This window comes from Esox lucius, chromosome 13 (genome assembly GCF_011004845.1).
Source record: "Esox lucius isolate fEsoLuc1 chromosome 13, fEsoLuc1.pri, whole genome shotgun sequence".
NCBI classification, from domain to species: domain Eukaryota; kingdom Metazoa; phylum Chordata; class Actinopteri; order Esociformes; family Esocidae; genus Esox; species Esox lucius.
The window spans coordinates 12,455,616-12,476,514 of NC_047581.1; the positions used below are offsets into that span (position 1 = coordinate 12,455,616).

The 20,899-nt window shown below is 41.2% G+C and overlaps 1 protein-coding gene across 2 annotated transcripts; it reads left to right on the top strand.

Annotated features, from left to right (window-relative positions):
• The first annotated feature begins 3,846 nt into the window (after positions 1 to 3,846).
• On the top strand, positions 3,847 to 20,688 carry ptgs1 (prostaglandin-endoperoxide synthase 1). 2 transcript variants are annotated; one of them, XM_010876171.5, is made up of 11 exons: positions 3,847 to 4,161; positions 4,245 to 4,337; positions 6,915 to 7,031; positions 7,841 to 7,981; positions 10,944 to 11,087; positions 11,191 to 11,372; positions 11,700 to 11,783; positions 13,688 to 13,934; positions 14,604 to 14,890; positions 19,448 to 19,595; positions 20,166 to 20,688. In XM_010876171.5, the coding sequence occupies exons 1-11, from the start codon at positions 4,137 to 4,139 to the stop codon at positions 20,513 to 20,515; spliced, it is 1,818 nt and encodes a 605-aa protein (XP_010874473.2). In that variant the 5' UTR covers positions 3,847 to 4,136; the 3' UTR covers positions 20,516 to 20,688. The 2 variants fall into 2 exon arrangements, with proteins under 2 accessions (XP_010874473.2, XP_028980619.1); XM_029124786.2 differs by having other exon boundaries at positions 3,848 to 4,124.
• The last annotated feature ends 211 nt before the right edge of the window (positions 20,689 to 20,899 follow it).

A 20,899-nucleotide genomic window follows, 5' to 3' on the forward strand; every position in this document is an offset into this window, starting at 1 on the left:
GAGATCTCTTAGGTGATCTCATTAGGTTCCTTCAGATGGCAGTATTGAGTTATTCTTCAGTACCTGTTGGTGGTTACTGAATGTGAGACAGCTGAATTACAGCTCCCTGCAAGGAGACCACATTGTTGTGCTGAACCCAGAATAAACAACCATAAGGAATGACTTGTGCCTGTCAGCTTTAATATATATATGTACAGTACCAGTTAAAAGTTTGTACACATATACCCATTCAAGGGGAATCTTTATTTTTACTATTTCCCACATTGTAGAATAATAGTGAAGACATCCAATTTATGAACTAACACATGGAGTCATCAAGTAACCAAAAAAGTATTAAACAAATCAAAATGTATTTATATTTTAGGTTATTCAAATCTACACTTTGCTTTGATGACAGTTTTGCACACATTTGGAGTCTCTCTCAACCAGATTCATGGTAGTCATCTGGAATTCTTTTCCAACTGTCTTGATGGAGTTCCCACATATGAGTGCTTTTTGGCTGTTTTCCCTTCACACCGCGGTCCAACTCATCCCAAACCATGTCAGTTGTGTTGAGGTCGAATGATTGTGGAAGGACAGGTCATAAGATGCAACAATCCATTATTCTCCTTCTTGGTCAAATAGCCCTTACACAGCCTGGAGGTGTGTTATGGGTCACTGTAATATTGAAAAACAAATGATAGTACAACTAAACATAAACCAGATGGGATGGCATATTCTTGCAGAATGCTGTGGTCACATTGAATTTTAAATACATATTAGACAGTGTCACCAGCAAAGCCCTCCCACACCATCCCACCTCCTCCTGCATGCTCCATGGTGGGAACCAAACATGCAGAGATCATCCGTTCAGCCACTCTGCGTCTCGTAAAGACAAGGTGGTTGGAACAGAAAATCTCAAATTTAGACCAACGGTCTAATGTCCATTTCTCATGTTCTCGACCCAAGTCTCTCCTTATAATTAAAAAATTAATTTCAATGAGGTAGTGACCTGGAATGCATTTCAATTAGCAGCTGTGCCTAATTAAAAGTACATTTGTGATGTGATAAGGGTAGCAACCCTACCTTGTCACAAGACCATCATTTTATACAAAAGACCATTTTGTCTGTACTGCGGTGGTCCATATTATGGCAAGAACAACTCAAATAAACTAAAATAACCCACAGTCCGTTATTACGTTAAGACATGAAGTTCAGTCAATCTGGAAAATGTCAAGAACTTTGTATTTTTATTTTTTTTTATTTTTTTTCTAATTTTCTACAATGTGGATGTAACAAATTAAATAAAAAAGAAGTTGAATGAGTAGGTGTGTCCAAACTGTAGACTGTTACTATATACACTCACCTAAAAGATTATTAGGAACACCATACTAATACTGTGTTTGACCCCCTTTCGCCTTCAGAACTGCCTTAATTCTACGTGGCATTGATTCAACAAGGTGCTGAAAGCATTCTTTAGAAATGTTGGTCCATATTGATAGGATAGCATCTTGCAATTGATGGAGATTTGTGGGATGCACATCCAGGGCACGAAGCTCCCGTTCCACAACATCCCAAAGATAATCTATTGGATGGAGATCTGGTGACTGTGTGGGCCATTTCAGTACAGTGAACTCATTGTCATGTTCAAGAAACCAATTTGAAATGATTCGAGCCTTGTGACATGGTGCATTATCCTGCTGGAAGTAGCCACCTGAGGATGGGTACATGGTGGTCATAAAGGGATGGACATGGTCAGAAACAATGCTCAGGTAGGCCGTGGCATTTAAACCATGCCCAATTGGCACTAAGGGGCCTAAAGTGTGCCAAGAAAACATCCCCCACACCATTACACTACCACCACCAGCCTGCACAGTGGTAACAAGGCATGATGGATCCATGTTCTCATTCTGTTTACGCCAAATTCTGACTCTACCATCTGAATGTCTCAACAGAAATCGAGACTCATCAGACCAGGCAACATTCTTCCAGTCTTCAACTGTCCAATTTTGGTGAGCTTGTGCAAATTGTAGCCTCTTTTTCCTATTTGTAGTGGAGATGAGTGGTACCCGGTGGGGTCTTCTGCTGTTGTAGCCAATCCGCCTCAAGGTTGTGCGTGTTGTGGCTTCACAAATGCTTTGCTGCATACCTCGGTTGTAACAAGTGGTTATTTCAGTCAAAGTTGCTCTTCTATCAGCTTGAATCAGTCGGCCCATTCTCCTCTGACCTCTAGCATCAACAAGGCATTTTCACCCACAGGACTGCTGCATACTGGAGGTTTTTCCCTTTTCACACCATTCTTTGAAACCCTAGAAATGGTTGTGCGTGAAAATCCCAGTAACTCAGCAGATTGTGAAATACTCAGACCGGCCCGTCTGGCACCAACAACTATGCCACGCTCAAAATTGCTTAAATCACCTTTCTTTCCCATTCTGACATTCAGTTTGGAGTTCAGGAGATTGTCTTGACCAGGACCACACCCCTAAATGCATTGAAGCAACTGCCATGTGATTGGTTGATTAGATAATTGCATTAATGAGAAATTGAACAGGTGTTCCTAATAATCCTTTAGGTGAGTGTATATATGTATACATACATTCCTTATTAGTTCACCTCTATATAACCTAATGTAAGTCAGTTATTTGGTGAAATTTCAAGAAGAATATCTAATAGTTCTTTAAGTCCAGCGGAAGAATAAGTATAAGGTTAAATAAAAAATAAAAATGTATTACACTGCTTTTTACCATAGGAGTGGGCGGCCAGAAAAGGTCAGACAAATTCAAATTCAAACCAAATTTGGAATGGTTTGAGTCCTGACCTCATGCCAATGGAAATGATCTGAGCATGACCTGAAGCAAACCATTCATGCAAGTCACCCAAATATATCAATGAACTGAAACAGTTCTGTAAGGAGGAATTGTCCAAAACACCCTGTAACCAATGTGCTGAAACAGTTCAGCCACATTTTTCCTTGAGGTTCTGACAGAAAATGCCATATATTAATTTAACAATTAATTGGAAAACTCATGCACAAGAATGTGCATACCATGTCCTGGCACTAGATTCTGCTCCTCTGGGGTAAGTTGCTGCCATCATAGATACTACCAATAATAACATCACTGTGATATTATTAATAGCAATCACCATAGGCAATGAGCAAAGCATACAGCACCGATCCCCCACAGAACGAAACCCAGAACAAAACAGATGGTTTGGGTGGTTGATGGATCTGCACCTAGTAAGGTGCATCTTATGCTAGTAAGACCAGCTAGTACGATCAGCAGATCACACTGAGTAACCTGAAAAATAGGCTGATATTAAATCTGATATTGTGATGCTTCGTTGGCCAATTACAACTCAGGTTTCTTGGCTGAACTGACAATGCTAATATATGCTAATTTTTTACTGTGAAAGGCTGTTCCACCAATTATTGATAGCAAAGTATCAAGGTCATCATTCTTTTCATGGCTATGCTGTTTGTTTGACCAATGTGTTCAATAAAGACATGAAAAGCACACGTTTTGTGTGTTATTGGTTAGTCTGCTGTTATATTTTTACAGATCCCCTTTCATGGGTGCATAATCTGTAGTTTAGAGTGTACAGTCCAACATGTAGCCTACTGTGTATTCAGTAGTCAATGTAATTATGCATTTTACTACATTTACATTGGAATTATATTTTGAATCTGAAATAATTATAATTTACAATTATTTAACGCCCTTCCAATATTGTATAGCTTTATCTAGCCGAAATGTGTTACGTTTCAAATGGTTTTATCCATTTTCATTACTTTATATTTGAGACTTTTATTTTGAAAGCGGAAAGTAATAGTGATTTTTAACATCTGAACTACAACTTCTCTTGAAGAACTAAACTCAACACTGTTCGGAGAATAGGAAATGGATCTCTTGCGAACCGTTTTGTAACAGAGTCGGAATGAATTGTGATTACGTGGTGTCATTTCATTTATTTAATCTAATTTCCCGCTTTTTTTACCCAGCCATAAAGTATGTTTTGCAATGCACGAGTGGTTTGAAGATTTTATCGTCAATTTCCGGTTAGGAAAGTTTTCGTATGGGGCATGGGTACTTATTTATGACTATTAGTCTTCTTAGGCTGTCCTGAGGAAGAGCGCACGCGCTAAGGTGCGTTTACGTATGAACCTAAATCTTAAAATGAGAGGTGAGTGCCTCAGAATTTTCGTAATCAAATCGATTATCCTCGTTATTCCAGGTTGTTCATGAATTAATACTTTTTTGTATTAGTATTTCCAGTGTGCAGATGGGCGTTTATCCTGATACTAACGTTACCTATATGTGTTGGGGAAGAGGTAGAAAAAGACACCTCTACCAATGTTGGTAAGTTTTTTTCTTTTTCTTTTTAAGTCTTACATTTTAATATACGGTATTATTAAGAAGCTACATTTTATTCCTCGTTTCATTACCCTACGCAATGTTGACTCTTCCTGGGGTCCAACATATCCAAAAAGATGCAAGGCTTATGCTTACGCATAACCTGTGGTAGACATTACAAGAATAACTGTATACCACTAAATACCAAGACATTTTAACTAATTTAAAAGAACACGAAATCTGGATTTCTGGATCTGGGTTGTTTTTGTGATTAGCGGAGGTATAGAAACGGACGCCGAACCCTGGCGCTTCCTAAACGCTGTCGATAAAGTTTGGGAAACGTATCATACGCTACTTTTATATGACTTAATTCCACAAATGCTAAATATACAGTTATTGTACTTTTTTAACCGTCTTTATTGCAGCGTTTTTCAGTTCGCATGAACTGTGTCCACGTTCTTTTGCTGTCATTGCAATGTTTTGTTTCAAAACACATGATTTAATTGTAAAATGTTATGAAATAAAAAAGGTTTTGATTATGCTGTGGTGGACACTTAAAATATCACCCTCCTCGAACGATGCTTATCATTAATCAAAGTTGAGTAAATATGCTGTGTTGTCTAAGATCACGTTAGCGATATTCGTATCCCTGAGCTTTTGTCCAAAATGTCAGGCCCTTTTGGCTATTACACCCGTGTCGACTTGAATGTTCTTTCATATGTTGTCCAAAGTGTCTTAATTATTTCTCGATTCCATAAGATTCTTCAAAATTACCTAGTGTTCTAAGGTTTTTGCTTTTAAATAGTATAAAATAAACAATGACAATGTTTAATGTCATGGTCCACAACAATGCTTAAACCACCAATAACCTTTTCTAGGCAGAAGAGTGCAATATTCTTGCCTGGCCTACTCAATCCGAATTGAATCCAATATTCTTGCCTTCAGTCTTTCATGTGTTGAAGACTGAAGGCAAATATTCCCCAAAATAAACAGGAACTGAGGAGGGCTCAGCATCAGCTACTGGTGAAGTCTTTGGGTCCCAGACTTCAGGCAATCATTGAATGCAAAGGATTTGAATCAAGTACTTAACACTAGCAGTCACTTATGGCTGGTACTGTATATGATGACTTTAAGAATGTTCATTTGTCAATTTTCTTTTAGTCCCATAAAATGGAGGGACAATGTGGGACTCCTACATGGTTCACAGATGTATATACCCTCAAATTAATGCTGACAGTCTTTTACCTCTTACTTAATGTTTGATTTCAAATACAATGTGCTGGAATACAGAGCCAAAACAACAAAAGCTTGCAACTCCAACTTGCATGTTTTTATCCACTCTCAAGTCCAGTTCACACTGACGCCTGGCCTTGCATTATCATAGTAAATCCCCCAGGCTTGGGACAGTGACATTTTGAGACCTTGAAAGCACATCTTGCCAAACTGTCCTGCTTCTTCAAACACAACTCGCTCAACCTGTAACTACTTTCCAGCACCTACAAGTTTGAGGAGAACACATTCATCTGCCGACACCTATTCAACTTGCAGTCTCCTTACCTACCACAATGACTTGCTGTAGTGTGACTAGGCAAGGCAAATATTGTCCAAAAACCGGACAGTGTATCGTGATGTGCAAGGCCCCATGAACTTTCAGTATAACCAAACCAGGATTTTGAAGTCCTGGACGCAAAGACAGTTGTACTCTGGGGCAGTGACTTTACCGTCTTGTTATGAAGCCCCATACTTAATGTATTAACCCAATATCTATGCTGTCAGTTGAATGAGTTAACTATTAGCACAGTCACTTATCACGAATCCACAGTTTCCTCTTAGCAAAAAGAGACCGAAAGACACTACTTATCTAAATTACATGACGGGTTAAAGGACTATGAAGGTTTAACATTGCAATTCATGCAGAAGGATCAGCTAAACTACAGACGCTCATACTTGCTCTCTTTGTAAGAATGGGAAAAGCAATTTAGAATGATATCGATGGATGTTTTTCTGTGAGAGGGATAGGAAGACAACACAAAGCCAAGGACATGGGAATTAGTGTCTGGTTTGTTGGGTGGCAGCCGACATTTTTATCAGCAAAGCTCCCCACATTTCTTTTTTGGCATGTAACATCATTATGTAACATCATCATCATTATTATTTGTGGAATCTCAACATGAGGTCATTACTGTGAATCCAGTTGGGTGTTGCTGCCGATGGAGGATTTGTGTAAAAATTGTAGGTTAGGTTGTGGACACATCTCGAGTTAGGATTGGGTTTTGCAAAAACAACTCCTAGTAGTTCTGGGATCCTCACCAGAAGATGTCATATAATACTGACAATATTGGGCAATGCATCAAGTTACTGCCAAGAGATACATTTTGTTATGCTACAATATATGCAAATTCTTCTTGGGCTGATAGACCCCTGAAAACACTGAATATTTTATATTGTTAGCTACTGGAGCTGGCAACATTAAAGTGCAACAATTATTTATTAGTAAAAATAACATGGAGGAGACTGCGGTGCTCCGCGCTGAGCCTAGAAAATACAGTTGGATTCACTTGTATGTACATTTCTCGTTCGCAGTGAATCCTTGTTGCTATTATCCCTGTCAGAACTGGGGCGTGTGTGTCAGGTTCGGAATGGACCAGTATCAATGTGACTGCACACGGACTGGCTTCTATGGACAGAACTGCACAACCCGTAAGTGGACTGTTTTGCTTTTACATTCCTTATTCAATTCATATTTCCATTCATGCCCCTGGTTTGTAAAAATACTGCTACCCTGTCCTCAAGTGTAGAAGTACTTTTAGTAAGCATGAAGAGAAAACAATCCGACATTATGTGACCAGGAAATTACAGTTCCTAGTTGAAAAGTTTTTTTTCACACGGTTTGGATTTCCTTTCACCAAGCCGGGGGAGATTCAAATCTGTTTTCTGTCCGGTCTCCGTCAGATGAGAACATTTACATATTTTATTCATTCATCCACTTTATTCATTCCTCCACACGGTACTCATAATGAGTAATGGAGTTATTGCATAGTGGGTTATTGTAAAATCATGATTTTCTTTGTCTGAGTTTATTGGACCAACATTTCATGCATGGATTAAACCCATTCGAAAGTGGAAGGACTCTCGGCAGTTTCACTATTCATATAAAATATAAAATATCAGATACTATAATTTGGGTCAGACAAAGTCAGAATTGACACTCCTCTATCTCATAAGAAATGTCTATTTCCTCTTCCTTTTTACATCATTCTATATCTGTTAATGTTGCAGTATCATGGTTCATCACCTCTCAACCTGAGGTTATTGTAGATGGCAGGAGAAGAGTTTCTCCAGACTGTTGTTCAGGCTGGGTGGGTCACCAGCCTGGCACATTTATTCCTGCCTGATTTTAGTTTGGCCTGAAAGCATCCCTACACAAAATGTTGGCTTTGAATTACTTTTGTATCAAAGCTTTGTGCGTCATGTTTTCTTTTCCACCTGCTGTGTGTTTCTGCGTGTAGCCGAGTTCTGGACTGGAGTGTATCTGCTGCTGAAGCCGAACTCTGATACGGTCCACTACATCCTTACGCACTTCCAGCTTCTGTGGAGTGTCATCAACCGGACCTTTCTGCGGGACTGGCTCATGACTCTCGTACTCACAGGTCAGTGGACTGGCGTTTGATGCGGTAGTGCCTGTTAGCTCCGTGTGTGTGAGAGCCTGTGTGGTTGCTGTACTGTGCTCTGATGAATGCTGTGCTGATGGAACGGTATACATGGACCCATTGTGGGGATGTAACCGGTGCTAATGCATGGATACTCCTGAGGTTGATTCTAGGATTGTCTTATCCCGTTATCACTGCTCAGACCCACGTATATTAATATCTACTTAAAACCCTGCACCCAGGGAAGAGTTGCTCTTCCGAATGCGCCCGGTCTACTGTAGATTAGTTTGATTACGTTCACCTCATCAATCCTTGGTCTTGTTTACAGTGTGTAAATATTTTGATCTAGCGCGTTGGCCGTCGGTCTCATCGCAGCCTTCTGAGTTCCCTCGTCCTGTATCGTAAGTGCCGTTGTCAAAAGAGGCCCTATAGACGACACAAACTGTCCATATCTGCTGAGGAGGTTTCCTCTCCGGATCTTACCGTGATTTAACTCCCTGAGGCTGCTCAGATGCCTGCCAGGCTGAGATGGTGAGGTGAGAGATGACTCTCATGGCCCTAACCCTTCTCCTCTGAACCAGGGCTGTAGACAAACCAGGATTGGATTCAATTGGGTGGGGATTGAGGGGGTGGGGGGGGGGGGGGGGTTGAGAGCAATTACAAATCCTGGAATGCAGAAGCACATCACCTCAGTCTGTACTTCAGCTCTGATCATGGGCTTTCACTGGGCTTTCACTGTGTGTGCTAACTGGAGGTGTGGCACGGTCCTCTTAACATCCTGACGGCATTTATTCAGACTCTCCTGGCCTGGGCTGCTTGGCCCTCCAGCTGATTTACCACCTCATTACCTGTCAGGCATGGGAGGATATTCCTCTGGGGCTACTCATAACTGCATTACTGGTGAGGGGAACTCCGTGGTGTGTACAAGGTACCAGGTGTGTTACGGTGAAAGCGTGGGCCGGAGTGGAATGTGATCGTTATTGTAGTTGCGTGTGGTGAGAGTAAGTCCCTCTGTACTGCTGGTGACCTTGAAAACACACTTTAACATGTAGAAATTACACCTTTGGCGTTCGTGTCATCACTAGCTGTGTACGTGCACCTTTGTGCCTCTGCCGTGCCCCAGCATGTGCCAAGCCTTTGAACAACAATGTGTTTGTCATGTTCATCAACCAATCAAATGTGTTTTATAAAGCTCTTTATTTTTATTTTTTATATTCAGCAGTTCTCAGTGAGACAGCAGCCTAAAATGGCAAGACTGTGCAGTAGCGGTGGGCCCCGGTTGGCTGGTGATCTTCTGTCTGTGCCAGATCGTCGTAGCAATCACCACGTTACCCCCATGGGTTTTAAGATTTTTTTTTTACCTCAAATGTTCCGTTATGTTTGAGCGTTTGCCATGCGTGGGCTATTTTTCATGACTTGGCCTTACATCACTCTACTTGGCTGCTACATTTGCCAGAGGATCATATTCCTTCCCCGGGTGCTAGCTGGCTTTCCTCTTAATAGTTTGACGTGATTACGGGATATGAAATTTACCGCTAGCTGGGGTTACTCTTTCAAGCAGCTGTAGTTGTTTCGAGACAGATAGGCCATTGTAATGTGCTTATGGTCCCCGTGCAGTTTTTAATTGTATTTTTATTTTGTAATAAATTGTTTTAGTAATTTAACTCCCTATTTGAAACCACTTAAGGACCTACGGCTGCGTTGACCCTTGTCACTCAGTTTGATGATGTGGGCTTAGTATGGTCTGTAGTCCAGTTCCTTACCCAGGTCAATTGTCCATTACAATCAGATCAACTTCGTAACATGAACTCACAGTTCAAGACATTTCTGTCTTAAGATATCAAGAAAAGGAAATACAGATTACATTTTTCCCACACCCATTTCTGTCATTTTCTTATTCATGTTTCTGCGTAAATGCTTAATGATTGCTTCTGTATACCTTCAGTAAAAGTACATTTTGTTTCTGTTACTACAAAATCTGTGTAATAAATTTTATTTAAAGAATACAAAAAGAATATTTCCCCAAAGCACAAAATAAGACAGCAGAGGTTGAAACACAGTGTGTGTGAATGGAAGTGCCTGAGAATGAATTACTGCCTCAGCTTCATCACCACGCCTTCATCTGATTATTTCCTTTTCTGAATGATGTGATCTGGAATTAACGATATACACAAACACTGATACTTCCCAAGTATCTTTGGTCCAGAATATATGGCAATTTAAAGCTAGATTATTGGCATATTAATATAGCATTAAAATATGTAAAATAATGTCACTGTGTAGACACAAGGTACTGAGGTACTGTTCAATGTAGTCTTTGGACATCTACCTGACATTCCTGACAAGACTAATTGGTCATGTTTCTGTAGAATTGATGTAAGCGGCGGTGAATGATATGCAGGTATAGGCTTTGCCAATAAACAATTAAAGGAGTGCTGCTGTTCAGTTTCTGTTATAAATATTTCTGTGTGTTTATGGTAGACTGTGAATTTGCTGTGTTTTGAGCTATTCCAAATATGCCAGTGTATGACATTTGTACAAATTGCACAGGGCCTGTGTTTAGAGTAAGCGAATCTGGAAAATACATTGTTTGAGCTAGGAATTAATATATTACATTCCAAGAGTTTTTAGTTAACAAGGTGGTGTGTTCAGTTGTGACTTTGGAATTTGGCTTTTTCAAAGCTGTCTTCTCTCAAAACCAATTCTCTGGACCAAACTGTTTGAGCATTTACTATCGGACCTACAGGTACCATCGGAGCTACCTTTTCCATAGATGTATTTCAAACATTTCTAATCATTTTCCCATAATACCATTTGTAGCTCCTACCTATAAATTTATCTGAATGGCCCATGGTAAGTGTCTTAAACAACCGAATATATTGTAGCTTATTGGAAATCACAAATTAAGGGCTTAGGGCATGCTTACTCACGTCGTATAAATTCTGTGTTCTCCCTCCCAAAGTGAGATCGAATCTTATCCCCAGTCCTCCGACATTCAACTCCCGTTATGGATACATCAGTTGGGAATCCTACTGCAATGTCTCCTACTACACCCGTATCCTACCCCCGGTGCCAGAAGACTGCCCCACCCCCATGGGTACCAAAGGTGAGAGGGCATTCAAAGTTCCTGTCAGAAATCGTGAAGAATTTGTTTATTTCCGAAAATAAATCTTCCCAGTGGCAACATTCATTTTCTTTTTTCTCTCCAGGAAAATCTGTCCTCCCAGACCCGAAGCTGGTAGTGGAGAAGTTCCTGCTGAGAAGGGAGTTCAGGCCAGATCCACAGGGAACCAACCTGATGTTTGCATTCTTCGCGCAGCACTTCACCCATCAGTTCTTCAAGACCAAAAAGAGCATGGGCATGGGCTTCACCAGGGCTCTGGGCCACGGGGTGAGTCCGATGGCCCTGCTGCACACTGTAGTATGATGGGTCATGCACTGTAGTATGATGGGTCATGCACTGTAGTATGATGGGTCATGCACTGTAGTATGATGGGTCATGCACTGTAGTATGATGGGTCATGCACGCTCCTGTTATTTAGGGGAGGATGGTGATGTATTTAGGTGTCCATTCTGTGCCTGGCTAAAACATACCCCTGCACGCTTGGCACGAGATAAGATCCATATTCCTCCATCTCTTGACTATTTGTCAACCCTTTCATCTCTTATTTGATGTTCATGTCATGTTAATAAATTCATGTTATTAACTTGTAACCAGGTGGATGCCGGCCATATCTATGGGGATAATCTGGTGCGCCAGCTGAACCTGAGGCTTCTTAAAGATGGGAAGATGAAATTCCAGGCAAGTATTGCAGAACGCCCCTCTTCCTGTGAGAATGTTTGAACAGATCTACAATGGAATGCTTAAGTAAACATGGTACCACTCTGTGACTGACTTGACTTTACATCTGGTTGAAGTAAATCCATCTTGGTTCCAGCTCTGTAATATCTGTTATCGCATTGCTGGGGTTAAAGAATACATATTCGTGTTGACACAAGCTATAAATACAGAACAATATTGTCATTGTATTGTTTGTAGCGATGATCCACCATAATATAATTTAAGGTGTTTTTTTTAGCTCCCTACATAACTGAGTGAAAAGAGGTGTTTCTCACAGCTATGCATCACAGGACAATTTTTGAGACTTAGCGCTGGGAAAGTTGAACTTTCTTTCTAAAAACGAATCAAGTCTTGTTTGTAGTATTTATTGTGGCCTTGGTGTTTCTTGATGCTCCATCACAATAGTGGTGGATTTGTGTGGTTCAATGGAGTCTATGGACTTGTCTCAACAATGTACCTAGTGGCACTGGCAATGCAGGATTCCAAGGTTGATTAAATTTCTCTAGATTTGTAAAGAACACAGACTGAAGAAAAGCACCGTTCCCACCTTCCAAGTTAGACTTTTCAAAACAGCCTGGTACTAGTTTTACAGATTCTCAGCTCTTTAGCTAGCTAGTTGTTTTGAGGTTTCTTTGATTGGTCGTTAAGAGTATTTGGACGTTGCTATGATTTCTGGATACTGTGGATACTTGCTTATAACCAAGAAATGTAGATGTAAACTTGTTTGTGTTGTGTAAGGAAAATTCTGATGGCACATAAGATGATAATACTAAATTAAAGGACATGGTGTAAACAGTGGGGGTCAGCCGTGCAGAAAGAACAGCTAGGCAGGACAGATGGTAAAAAGAAATGGGTCAGACTTTTCATATAGAGACTTTTCATTAAAACATAATTCAACAAACAAGCTCAAGTGACAAGTTCATCAAATAAATGAAATAGTTTAGGAGTCCTGAAACTATACAGTTTGGTGACTGGGGCAATTGCAAAGACTCAGGGGCTTAGGCAGAAGGCTGGTCTTAACTAAGAGTCCCGGAGCAGGCGTAACAGCTAACTCTAATGATAATAATTGATTGTTTATAGAGCGCTTTTTATTATTAAGAATAAATCTAAGTGCATTAAATAAACCAAAATAAAATATTTTTTTACATCAGCAGTTGTCACAAATGGCGTTTACAAAACAACTGTAGCGTTGAATTTCAGTGGCTAGGAAAAACTCCCTAAGAAGGCTGAAATTTAGGAAGAAACCTAGAGAGGACCCTTTAGAGAGGGATATTTCAACTTAGGACAGGGACAACACAGGGGGGTGGGTGTCAGCACAGTGGCAGCTGAAATCGTCAGGTATCGTCTTGATCTGCAACACAACCAGGAGGACTTTGGACAGGGACAGCAAAGGGTCTTTCAAGCCAGGTACTCCTCAGGTGTGGGCCAAGACCTCATGTCCTCCTAAGTCTTAACAAAAAGCCTTCCTCCATATACATGTCTTAAGGCCTGTTTTAAATGAGCCAATAGTCTGCATATGATTCAGGAAGTTTATCTAAAGGGTATCGGACTGCGCTTTACCCATGTGTCCCTTGGGCGGTGACTAAGTCATGGCCCATCATGACATGAAAGCCCATGAGGCTGATTTCCCTTTTTGCCTGTGATAGATCACACCGGTCACACAAGCTTTTCAGTACATTCATTCACACTTTTCCTTTGCATTTTTAACTTTGTCACAAAGACCATTGCTTTAGAAAGCACATGTACCCCCTTTAGTCTTGGCCCCTGTGCTTTAGCCAAGATGTGTCAGTGCATGTAAGCTGCCGTAGTCTACCACAGTTATTAACATGAATACGTTTTTTATTTTTTATTTGTCAAACTCTCAGGTAATTAAAGGTGAGATTTACCCACCAACAGTGTCTGAGGCACCAGTGAATATGAACTACCCTCCTGGGCATCCGGAGGAGCAGCGCTTGGCCATCGGCCAGGAGGTGTTTGGGCTCCTCCCCGGCCTCACCTTGTACGCCACCCTTTGGCTGAGGGAGCACAACCGTGTCTGTGACATCCTGAAGGCAGAGCACCCCACCTGGGGGGATGAGCAGCTCTTCCAGACGGCCAGGCTCATTATCATAGGTTGGTACAGGATGGACGTCTGGCTCTCAAAATAGTACCATGTCAACTTGGCATTGTTGAGCATGGTTTGACCTGCAGCACCGCTATGTCAACTGGTATTATAGGGTTATTTATGTTGTCAACTGGTATTATAGGGTTAATTATGTTGACAACTGGCATTATAGGGTTATGTTGACAACTGGTGTTATAGGGTTATTTATGTAGACATGTATCTCATTCTAACAGGGTCACCACTGGCATTCCTCACACTTTGTACTCCCAAGGCGGAAGGCCTGGTATTACTTCATACCCCAGAGGGGGATATATTGCATTACGCCTTCAGTCGTGGCTTAACGGGTGAACCCGTCTTTTAGTAATTACATGGGGGTATATGAATAAACACTATTTGACCGTAAGCCCACACAGGTCCACAAACGCATGTGATGTTTGGTTTAGAACTTGACATTTTTTAAAGGCTACAGTATGCTTCGATGCTACAATCCATTTGATTTCCTTGAAAACATAATGAATCCTTTTTGTACAAATGAATTGCTATTTTTGCCGCCTGTCTCCCTTCCCTGGCCGCCTGTCTCCTCTCCCCCAATTGTCTGCCTACCTTGTGAATTATCTCCACTGTTATGCAGTGTCTACCAGAACATGTTGTGGGGTCAATCCACATTTTGTTTTCAGGTCAGACCATCCGAATAGTGATTGAGGAGTACGTGCAGCACCTGAGCGGTTATCTTTTGGATCTGAAATTCGACCCATCCCTGCTCTTCAAGTCCACTTTCCAGTACAGGAACCGGATCGCCGTGGAGTTCAACCAGTTGTACCACTGGCACCCGTTGATGCCAGACAGTTTTCAGATCAATGGGGAGGTGGTGCCCTACTCCCAGTTCATCTTCAACACCTCCATCGTTACACGCTATGGTGTAGAGAAACTAGTGGAGGCTTTTTCACGCCAGTACGCCGGACAGGTATGGACTACCTGGGGGAGTTTGATATTTCCTGTCCATGTTGTAATGATGAGCCCTGACCTGTCATTGTCACGTCAAATTTGATTGTGTAGTCAGTCTGTTTAGGGAAAAAAAAACTTTTTTCAGAATGGCATCTATTAATTTCTCTAAAAGCTAATCAAACTGAATGATTTATTTATATAAAATTGCTGCCCGAATTATTCGGCTGAAGCAGAATTTGCATCCTAAGTAGCTGATGCCATGGCAACAGACATTCAATCCGATTAGATTAGATTTGACTGTGATCCTTCGGGGTCGGTCTCGCACTTCACCGACAGGTGTTGGGTTTCCCATATGGGAAACCCAGTATGGGGTACAAATGGAATGGCTTTATTTGATACAAGGGCCCATAGCCTGATTAATCAACAAACAATCGCTTCCGGCTTGCCTTGGAACAAAAAGAACAAGGACCCTATAAGCTAAACAGAAAAAAACATGCACTTTCTTGCTCCTTAGCGGGCATACATTCGTCATCCCTCCTTTTTTTCTTTCTTGACGGGTTGTCTGCTCCCTTTTCAGTCTTCCCCTGATGAGCGGCACTGGTTTCCCCACTCACCCAGGGCAGGGTCTTGTTGCTCGGCTGCCCCTGGGTCCTTGTGCCCCTTTGGTAGGAGACAGCTCACACAACTTTATTGTCATTGAACAGTACAAGTACAGTACAACGAAATGCAGTTACCATCTAACTAGAGGGCAGAAAATGTACAAGTATTAAGTATATGTATATTACAAGTGGAATATATAGATGTGCAATGAAGGCAAAGGCATTACAAATGGTAATACTAAATGTGCAATTAAGGCAAATAGAGGAGGGCAGAAAACTTAAGTATTAAGTATAGTGTATGTTACAAGTGGGATAATAGTTGTTTGTACAAATGGCATTCTAGATGTGGAGTCGAGGCAAATTGAATTAAGATTGCAGCAATGAGGTCCCCAGGGTAGACATGCATATGTAACAACTGTAAAAAAACAGTTTACAACATACTAAACCCACGAGAGGTGATCAGGGGTATCTAGACAGTTTACAACATACTAGCCCCATGAGAGGTGATCAGGGGTATCTAGACAGTTTACAACATACTAACCCCATGAGAGGTGATCAGGGGTATCTAGACAGTTTACAACATACTAACCCCATGAGAGGTGATCAGGGGTATGTTGTACACTTTAGTGTTGGGGTTTGAGGGAAGTGACCAGTGTCTTTCGTTGAGGTACTAGATCACAATATGTTAAATGAGTCAAACCCAGAGCCTGAATATCTAGTACAGTTGATCTTCATGTCAAACGATGAAGCTCTTCACAAGACGAACGTTTTGCCATTCACACAACTTTGTCAATATGACATGGCCACGATAGCCGACAGCCAGCATCAGCCTGCTCTCTGGTCTCGAACCAAGGATGACGCCTGTGGGACTTGACAGTTCATTTGAGACAGGCATGTGTAAGAGGAAGGGTGGGGAAGACTGAGAATTTAAGCTGTGACTCAATATCACCACAAACCTGTTAGTTCTCTGCTTACGTTATTTGCAGAAACAACAAATGCTTGTTTCAGTTAACTAGGAGACATAATGAAATGTTTGGCTATCTCCCCATTGATATTCATCTTTGTTTGTGGTGTATTATCAGACATCAGCAGAACAGCAACATTCTGCAGAGTGTAAAGGAGGGGAATAAATCATCTGATGTAACCAAATAGATGGACTAGCAAGAAAGTTTACACGGAGTGTAGCACAGGCACTTCAAAGAGTTTTGTAGAAAAACATTAAGTGCAGATGTCTTCTGGTCATTTACGCTTGTATTGGTGAAAATCCAAAACATCCAGCCTCTTTATCTGCAGGATTGTCTGAGGCAAGACACCTGGACAGCGGATTAAACCATGGGTTTGCACAACCAAATAATGTCTGCACAAACTGTCAGAAACCGTCCCAGGGAAGCTCATCTGTGTGTTCATCGGCCTGACCAGGGCTTTGAACTGATGAAACTGTACGTTTGCACAACCAAGAGTGTGTAGGCAGTTCCTGGATGTCGAAGGCCTTGCTGCTATTGACTGGCCCTCACGTTCCCCTGACCTGAATCCAATTGAGAACCTCTGGGACATTATGTATTGGTGCATCCGACGACGCCAAGTAGCACCACAGACTGTCCAGGAGCTCACTAATGCACTGATACAGGTCTGGGTGGAGATCCCCCAGGACAACATCCACCGTCTCATCAGGAGCATGCCCAGATGTTGTCGGGAGTGCATACAGGCACGTGGGGGCCATACACACTACTGAGTCACAGCTTGTGATTTCAATTGTTTACTTCGATTTTCAGTGTTTCTGAGTTTGAATCCAGCCCTCAATTGTTTGGTGATTTTGGTTTACATTGACCGTTGTTACCTGTACCTCATTTTATTGTCAACGAATTACACAATGTACAATGTAAAGATTTTCATTTTGAATATACTTTGTTCATCGAGACCCGATGTGTGATTTTAATTAAAATTGTAAAAATTTGTAAACACACCATTGCTGTGAAGTCCTATGAGTGTAAGTGTAGTTACAAATTTAGGGCCATTCATATGTGAGTCATTCATGACAAGACCAAAATGTGGCTTGTTTAATCTCTTCATACACAGTCACTACCAGGGAAAGTGTTTTCCCTACCTTGTCTCTATGCTTTTCTCACAATTATTAAAAAATTAGGACTAAAATTTCATAGACATATAGACCCACAAGATGTGACCGAGGAAGGAGTTCTTGCATAATAGTCAACAGAAAAAGAAAAGTCTGTAGTCTGTAGAAAAATAGTACATTGACTTTTCATTTTTGAAACACTGTTTTTAAAACACTGAAACTCAAAGCTTGTACATAACCTAAAATACTTAAAACTGTTAATGCAATGCAAGGTGGCTCTACTAAATATGAGTGTCAAATATGAATTGTTCTAGCTAGATTTCAGTTTATTTTTCTTAAATATTTCCCAGCATTATACTTTAAGCTTCACAGTAATTGATTTGGAGTAATATGAGGAAAATTGGTCTGGGGTCTGAATATTTTACCGCTGCCTCTGACACTGTGAACGATAGCATCCTACTTTTCTCACTCTGACTTCAGCATCTGAAGCTCTGCACAATCTTGGATTGGTTCTTACCTTGCAGACCACACATACCAGGTGACGTGGATAGGATCAATGTCTGCGACGCCGCCCCTTACTAGTGGTGTTCCCCAAGGCTTGGTTCTTGGCCCTCTCCTCTTCCTTCGATACACCAAATGTCTTGGCTCTGTCATATCCTCACATGGTCTTTCCTGTCACTACTATGCATATGACACCCAGCTTTATTTCTCTTTGCCCCCTTCCGACACCAAGGTGACCGCACACATCCCTGCTTGCCTGGCTGATATATCCGCTTGGATCTAGGACCACCACCTGTGTTCCAGGGCATGTCCATCATGATTTACATCTGCAGTGTACTCTGAGTGCCAAAAGCCTTGGTGGGATCAAGATGACAATTTGTTGTTCTCTGACAATATCCAGAGTGACTCGTTCCTGCAGGTTCATGCTCTTACGACATTCCCAGAGTATTACATTACCTCAAACAGGCAGCAGTGTAGGTACTTGTCCAGGCACGTATCTCATGTCTGGATTACTGGAACTCACTCTTTCTGGGGCTCCCGGCATGTGCAAACAAACTCCTGCAATTCATTCAGAACGCAGCCAGTGGCCCCTAATTTCTCCCGTGACCCCACTTCTTTACACACTACACTGGCTTCCATTTGAAGCTTGAATCCACTTCAAGGCCTCACCTTCAGCGCAATTCCCTATCCACATGGTCAAAACTCTTCTCTGTTTTGGTACCTCAGAGGTGGAATCGGCTTCTGTTTGAGGCTAGGATAGCAGAGTCTTTGCCTATCTTCAAAAAACATCAGAAAAATTACCTTTTCATAGATTAGTTTCCACTGCCACCGCCTCGGTTTGTTGTATTGTGTTAATGTTTTATGTTTTGTATGGTATTCCTTCCCGTGCTGACCATTGACGAAAACCAATTAATTGATTTAAATGCATTTACTACTAAACTGTGTGGTTGTTTCATTTAGGTCTTTTAATATGTGTGTACTTTACTGTAAGTCGCCCTAGATAAGGTCTGCTAAATTAATACATTGTAATGTAATGCCAGGCACTACATTTTAATTTTCCATTTTTGTATTTGTACAATTGCTGACATAGCATTTTCTAAAGTTAGGTCATAACCTGTGACGCTTGTTATTATAATTTGGTTACTCAAAGATTTAAGTGAAAGGCAAGTTTTTAGATTTGTTGTTTTTAAGCTCTGTTTGCTATCTGGTTGAAAATGCCTGGCTTTCCCAGTGCATATTCTGTGCATATTCTCCTTATCAGGAGGCAGTCGGACAGTTTCTTTTAATGACCTTTCACATTTGCCTGTGTGATTCTTTCAAATTTCAATCAGATGTATATTCAAAAAGCACGTACTATGAGGTAATGCTCACTGGTCTGTGTGATTTTCATTCTGTTTGTCAGATTGGAGGTGGGAAGAACATGCATCCAGTGGTAACCAAGGTAGCTGAGGGGGTCATTGAAGAATCCCGAGCTCTGCGTCTCCAACCCTTTAACGAGTACAGGAAGAGGTTTAAACTGAAGCCCTACACATCTTTCACTGAATTTACTGGTGAGACAACATTTACTGGTTAGTTTAGAAATGTCATTGCAAGCCCTAATGTTATCCAGTGGTCGAGGCTGCTGCCTTTAATGCCTTTTATGTGCTGCTGCAGTCTGGTTTTAAATTCAGCTCTCTTCTTTCTCAGCAAGGAAACTCACCTCTCTTAACTCTGTGCGTGTGCGCGCACCTACGTGTATATAAACACACCCAAAATATTTTTTCCCAGAGATAGCTATATTATTTATACACACAGTATCTCACAAAAGTGAGTACACCCCTCAAATTTTTGTGAATATTTGATTTGATATTTTCATGTGAAAACACTGAAGAAATGACACTTAGCTGCAATGTAAAATAGTGATATTACAGCTTGTAGAACGGTGTAAATTTGCTGTCCTCTCAAAATTACTCAACACCCAGCCATTAATGTCTAAACCACTGGCAACAAAAGTGAGTACACCCCTAAGTGAAAATGTCCAAATCGGGCCTAATTAGCCATTTTCCTTCCCTGGTGTCACATGACTCGTTAGTGTTTGCTTTAAAGGTGCCTTGCTATAAGGATCGGTTTATTGTTTTTAGGGGAGGAAGAGGTTGCCAGGGAGCTGGAGGAGCTCTATGGTGACATAGATGCGCTGGAGTTCTACCCCGCCCTCATGCTGGAGAAGACACGCCACCAAGCCATATTTGGTGAGAGCATGGTGGAAATGGGAGCTCCGTTCTCCCTGAAAGGCCTTCTAGGTAACCCAATCTGTTCCCCTGAGTACTGGAAGCCCAGCACGTTTGGTGGCCAGACAGGCTTTGATATTGTCAACTCAGCCTCGCTGAAGAAACTGGTGTGTCTGAATAGTAAGTGGTGTCCGTACGTAGCCTTCCATGTTCCTCAACCCGGGAAGGAGGAGCCCGCCAAGAAACCATCCACTGAACTGTAGTCTTTTAGTGACTTTACCATAATGCATTGTTATGTTAGCGTTACTCTAATGTCCTTGACCACCTAAGATGCCTGTACTTTAAATCAAACAATGGAATGTTTTTTTGAATCCCTGTTGTGAATTTAAATAGTATCCTTGATAAAACCAATTAAAAACTCAATCGTCAGAGTAAATATGTTTTAACATGTTTTATTTGATATTGAATTACAGTACATCCATATTGATCCAGCTATGCTCACTGATTCAAAAGTATTTTATCAAAACGTTGCTAAAACAAAAACAACTTTGTGGAAACTGTATAAAGCAACAATGAAACAGAGTAACATTTTCCATTTTCTTGTTGGCCATTAAGGAAATAAAAAGGCTTTTGATACAGTACCTCTT

Coding starts and splice junctions, on each gene's coding strand:
- ptgs1 (XM_010876171.5), top strand. CDS start 4,137: ATGAACCTAAATCTTAAAATGAGAG. Junction 7,982..10,943: donor CATGACTCTCGTACTCACAG/GTCAGTGGACTG, acceptor TCCCTCCCAAAG/TGAGATCGAATCTTATCCCC. Junction 11,373..11,699: donor CCAGGGCTCTGGGCCACGGG/GTGAGTCCGATG, acceptor ACTTGTAACCAG/GTGGATGCCGGCCATATCTA.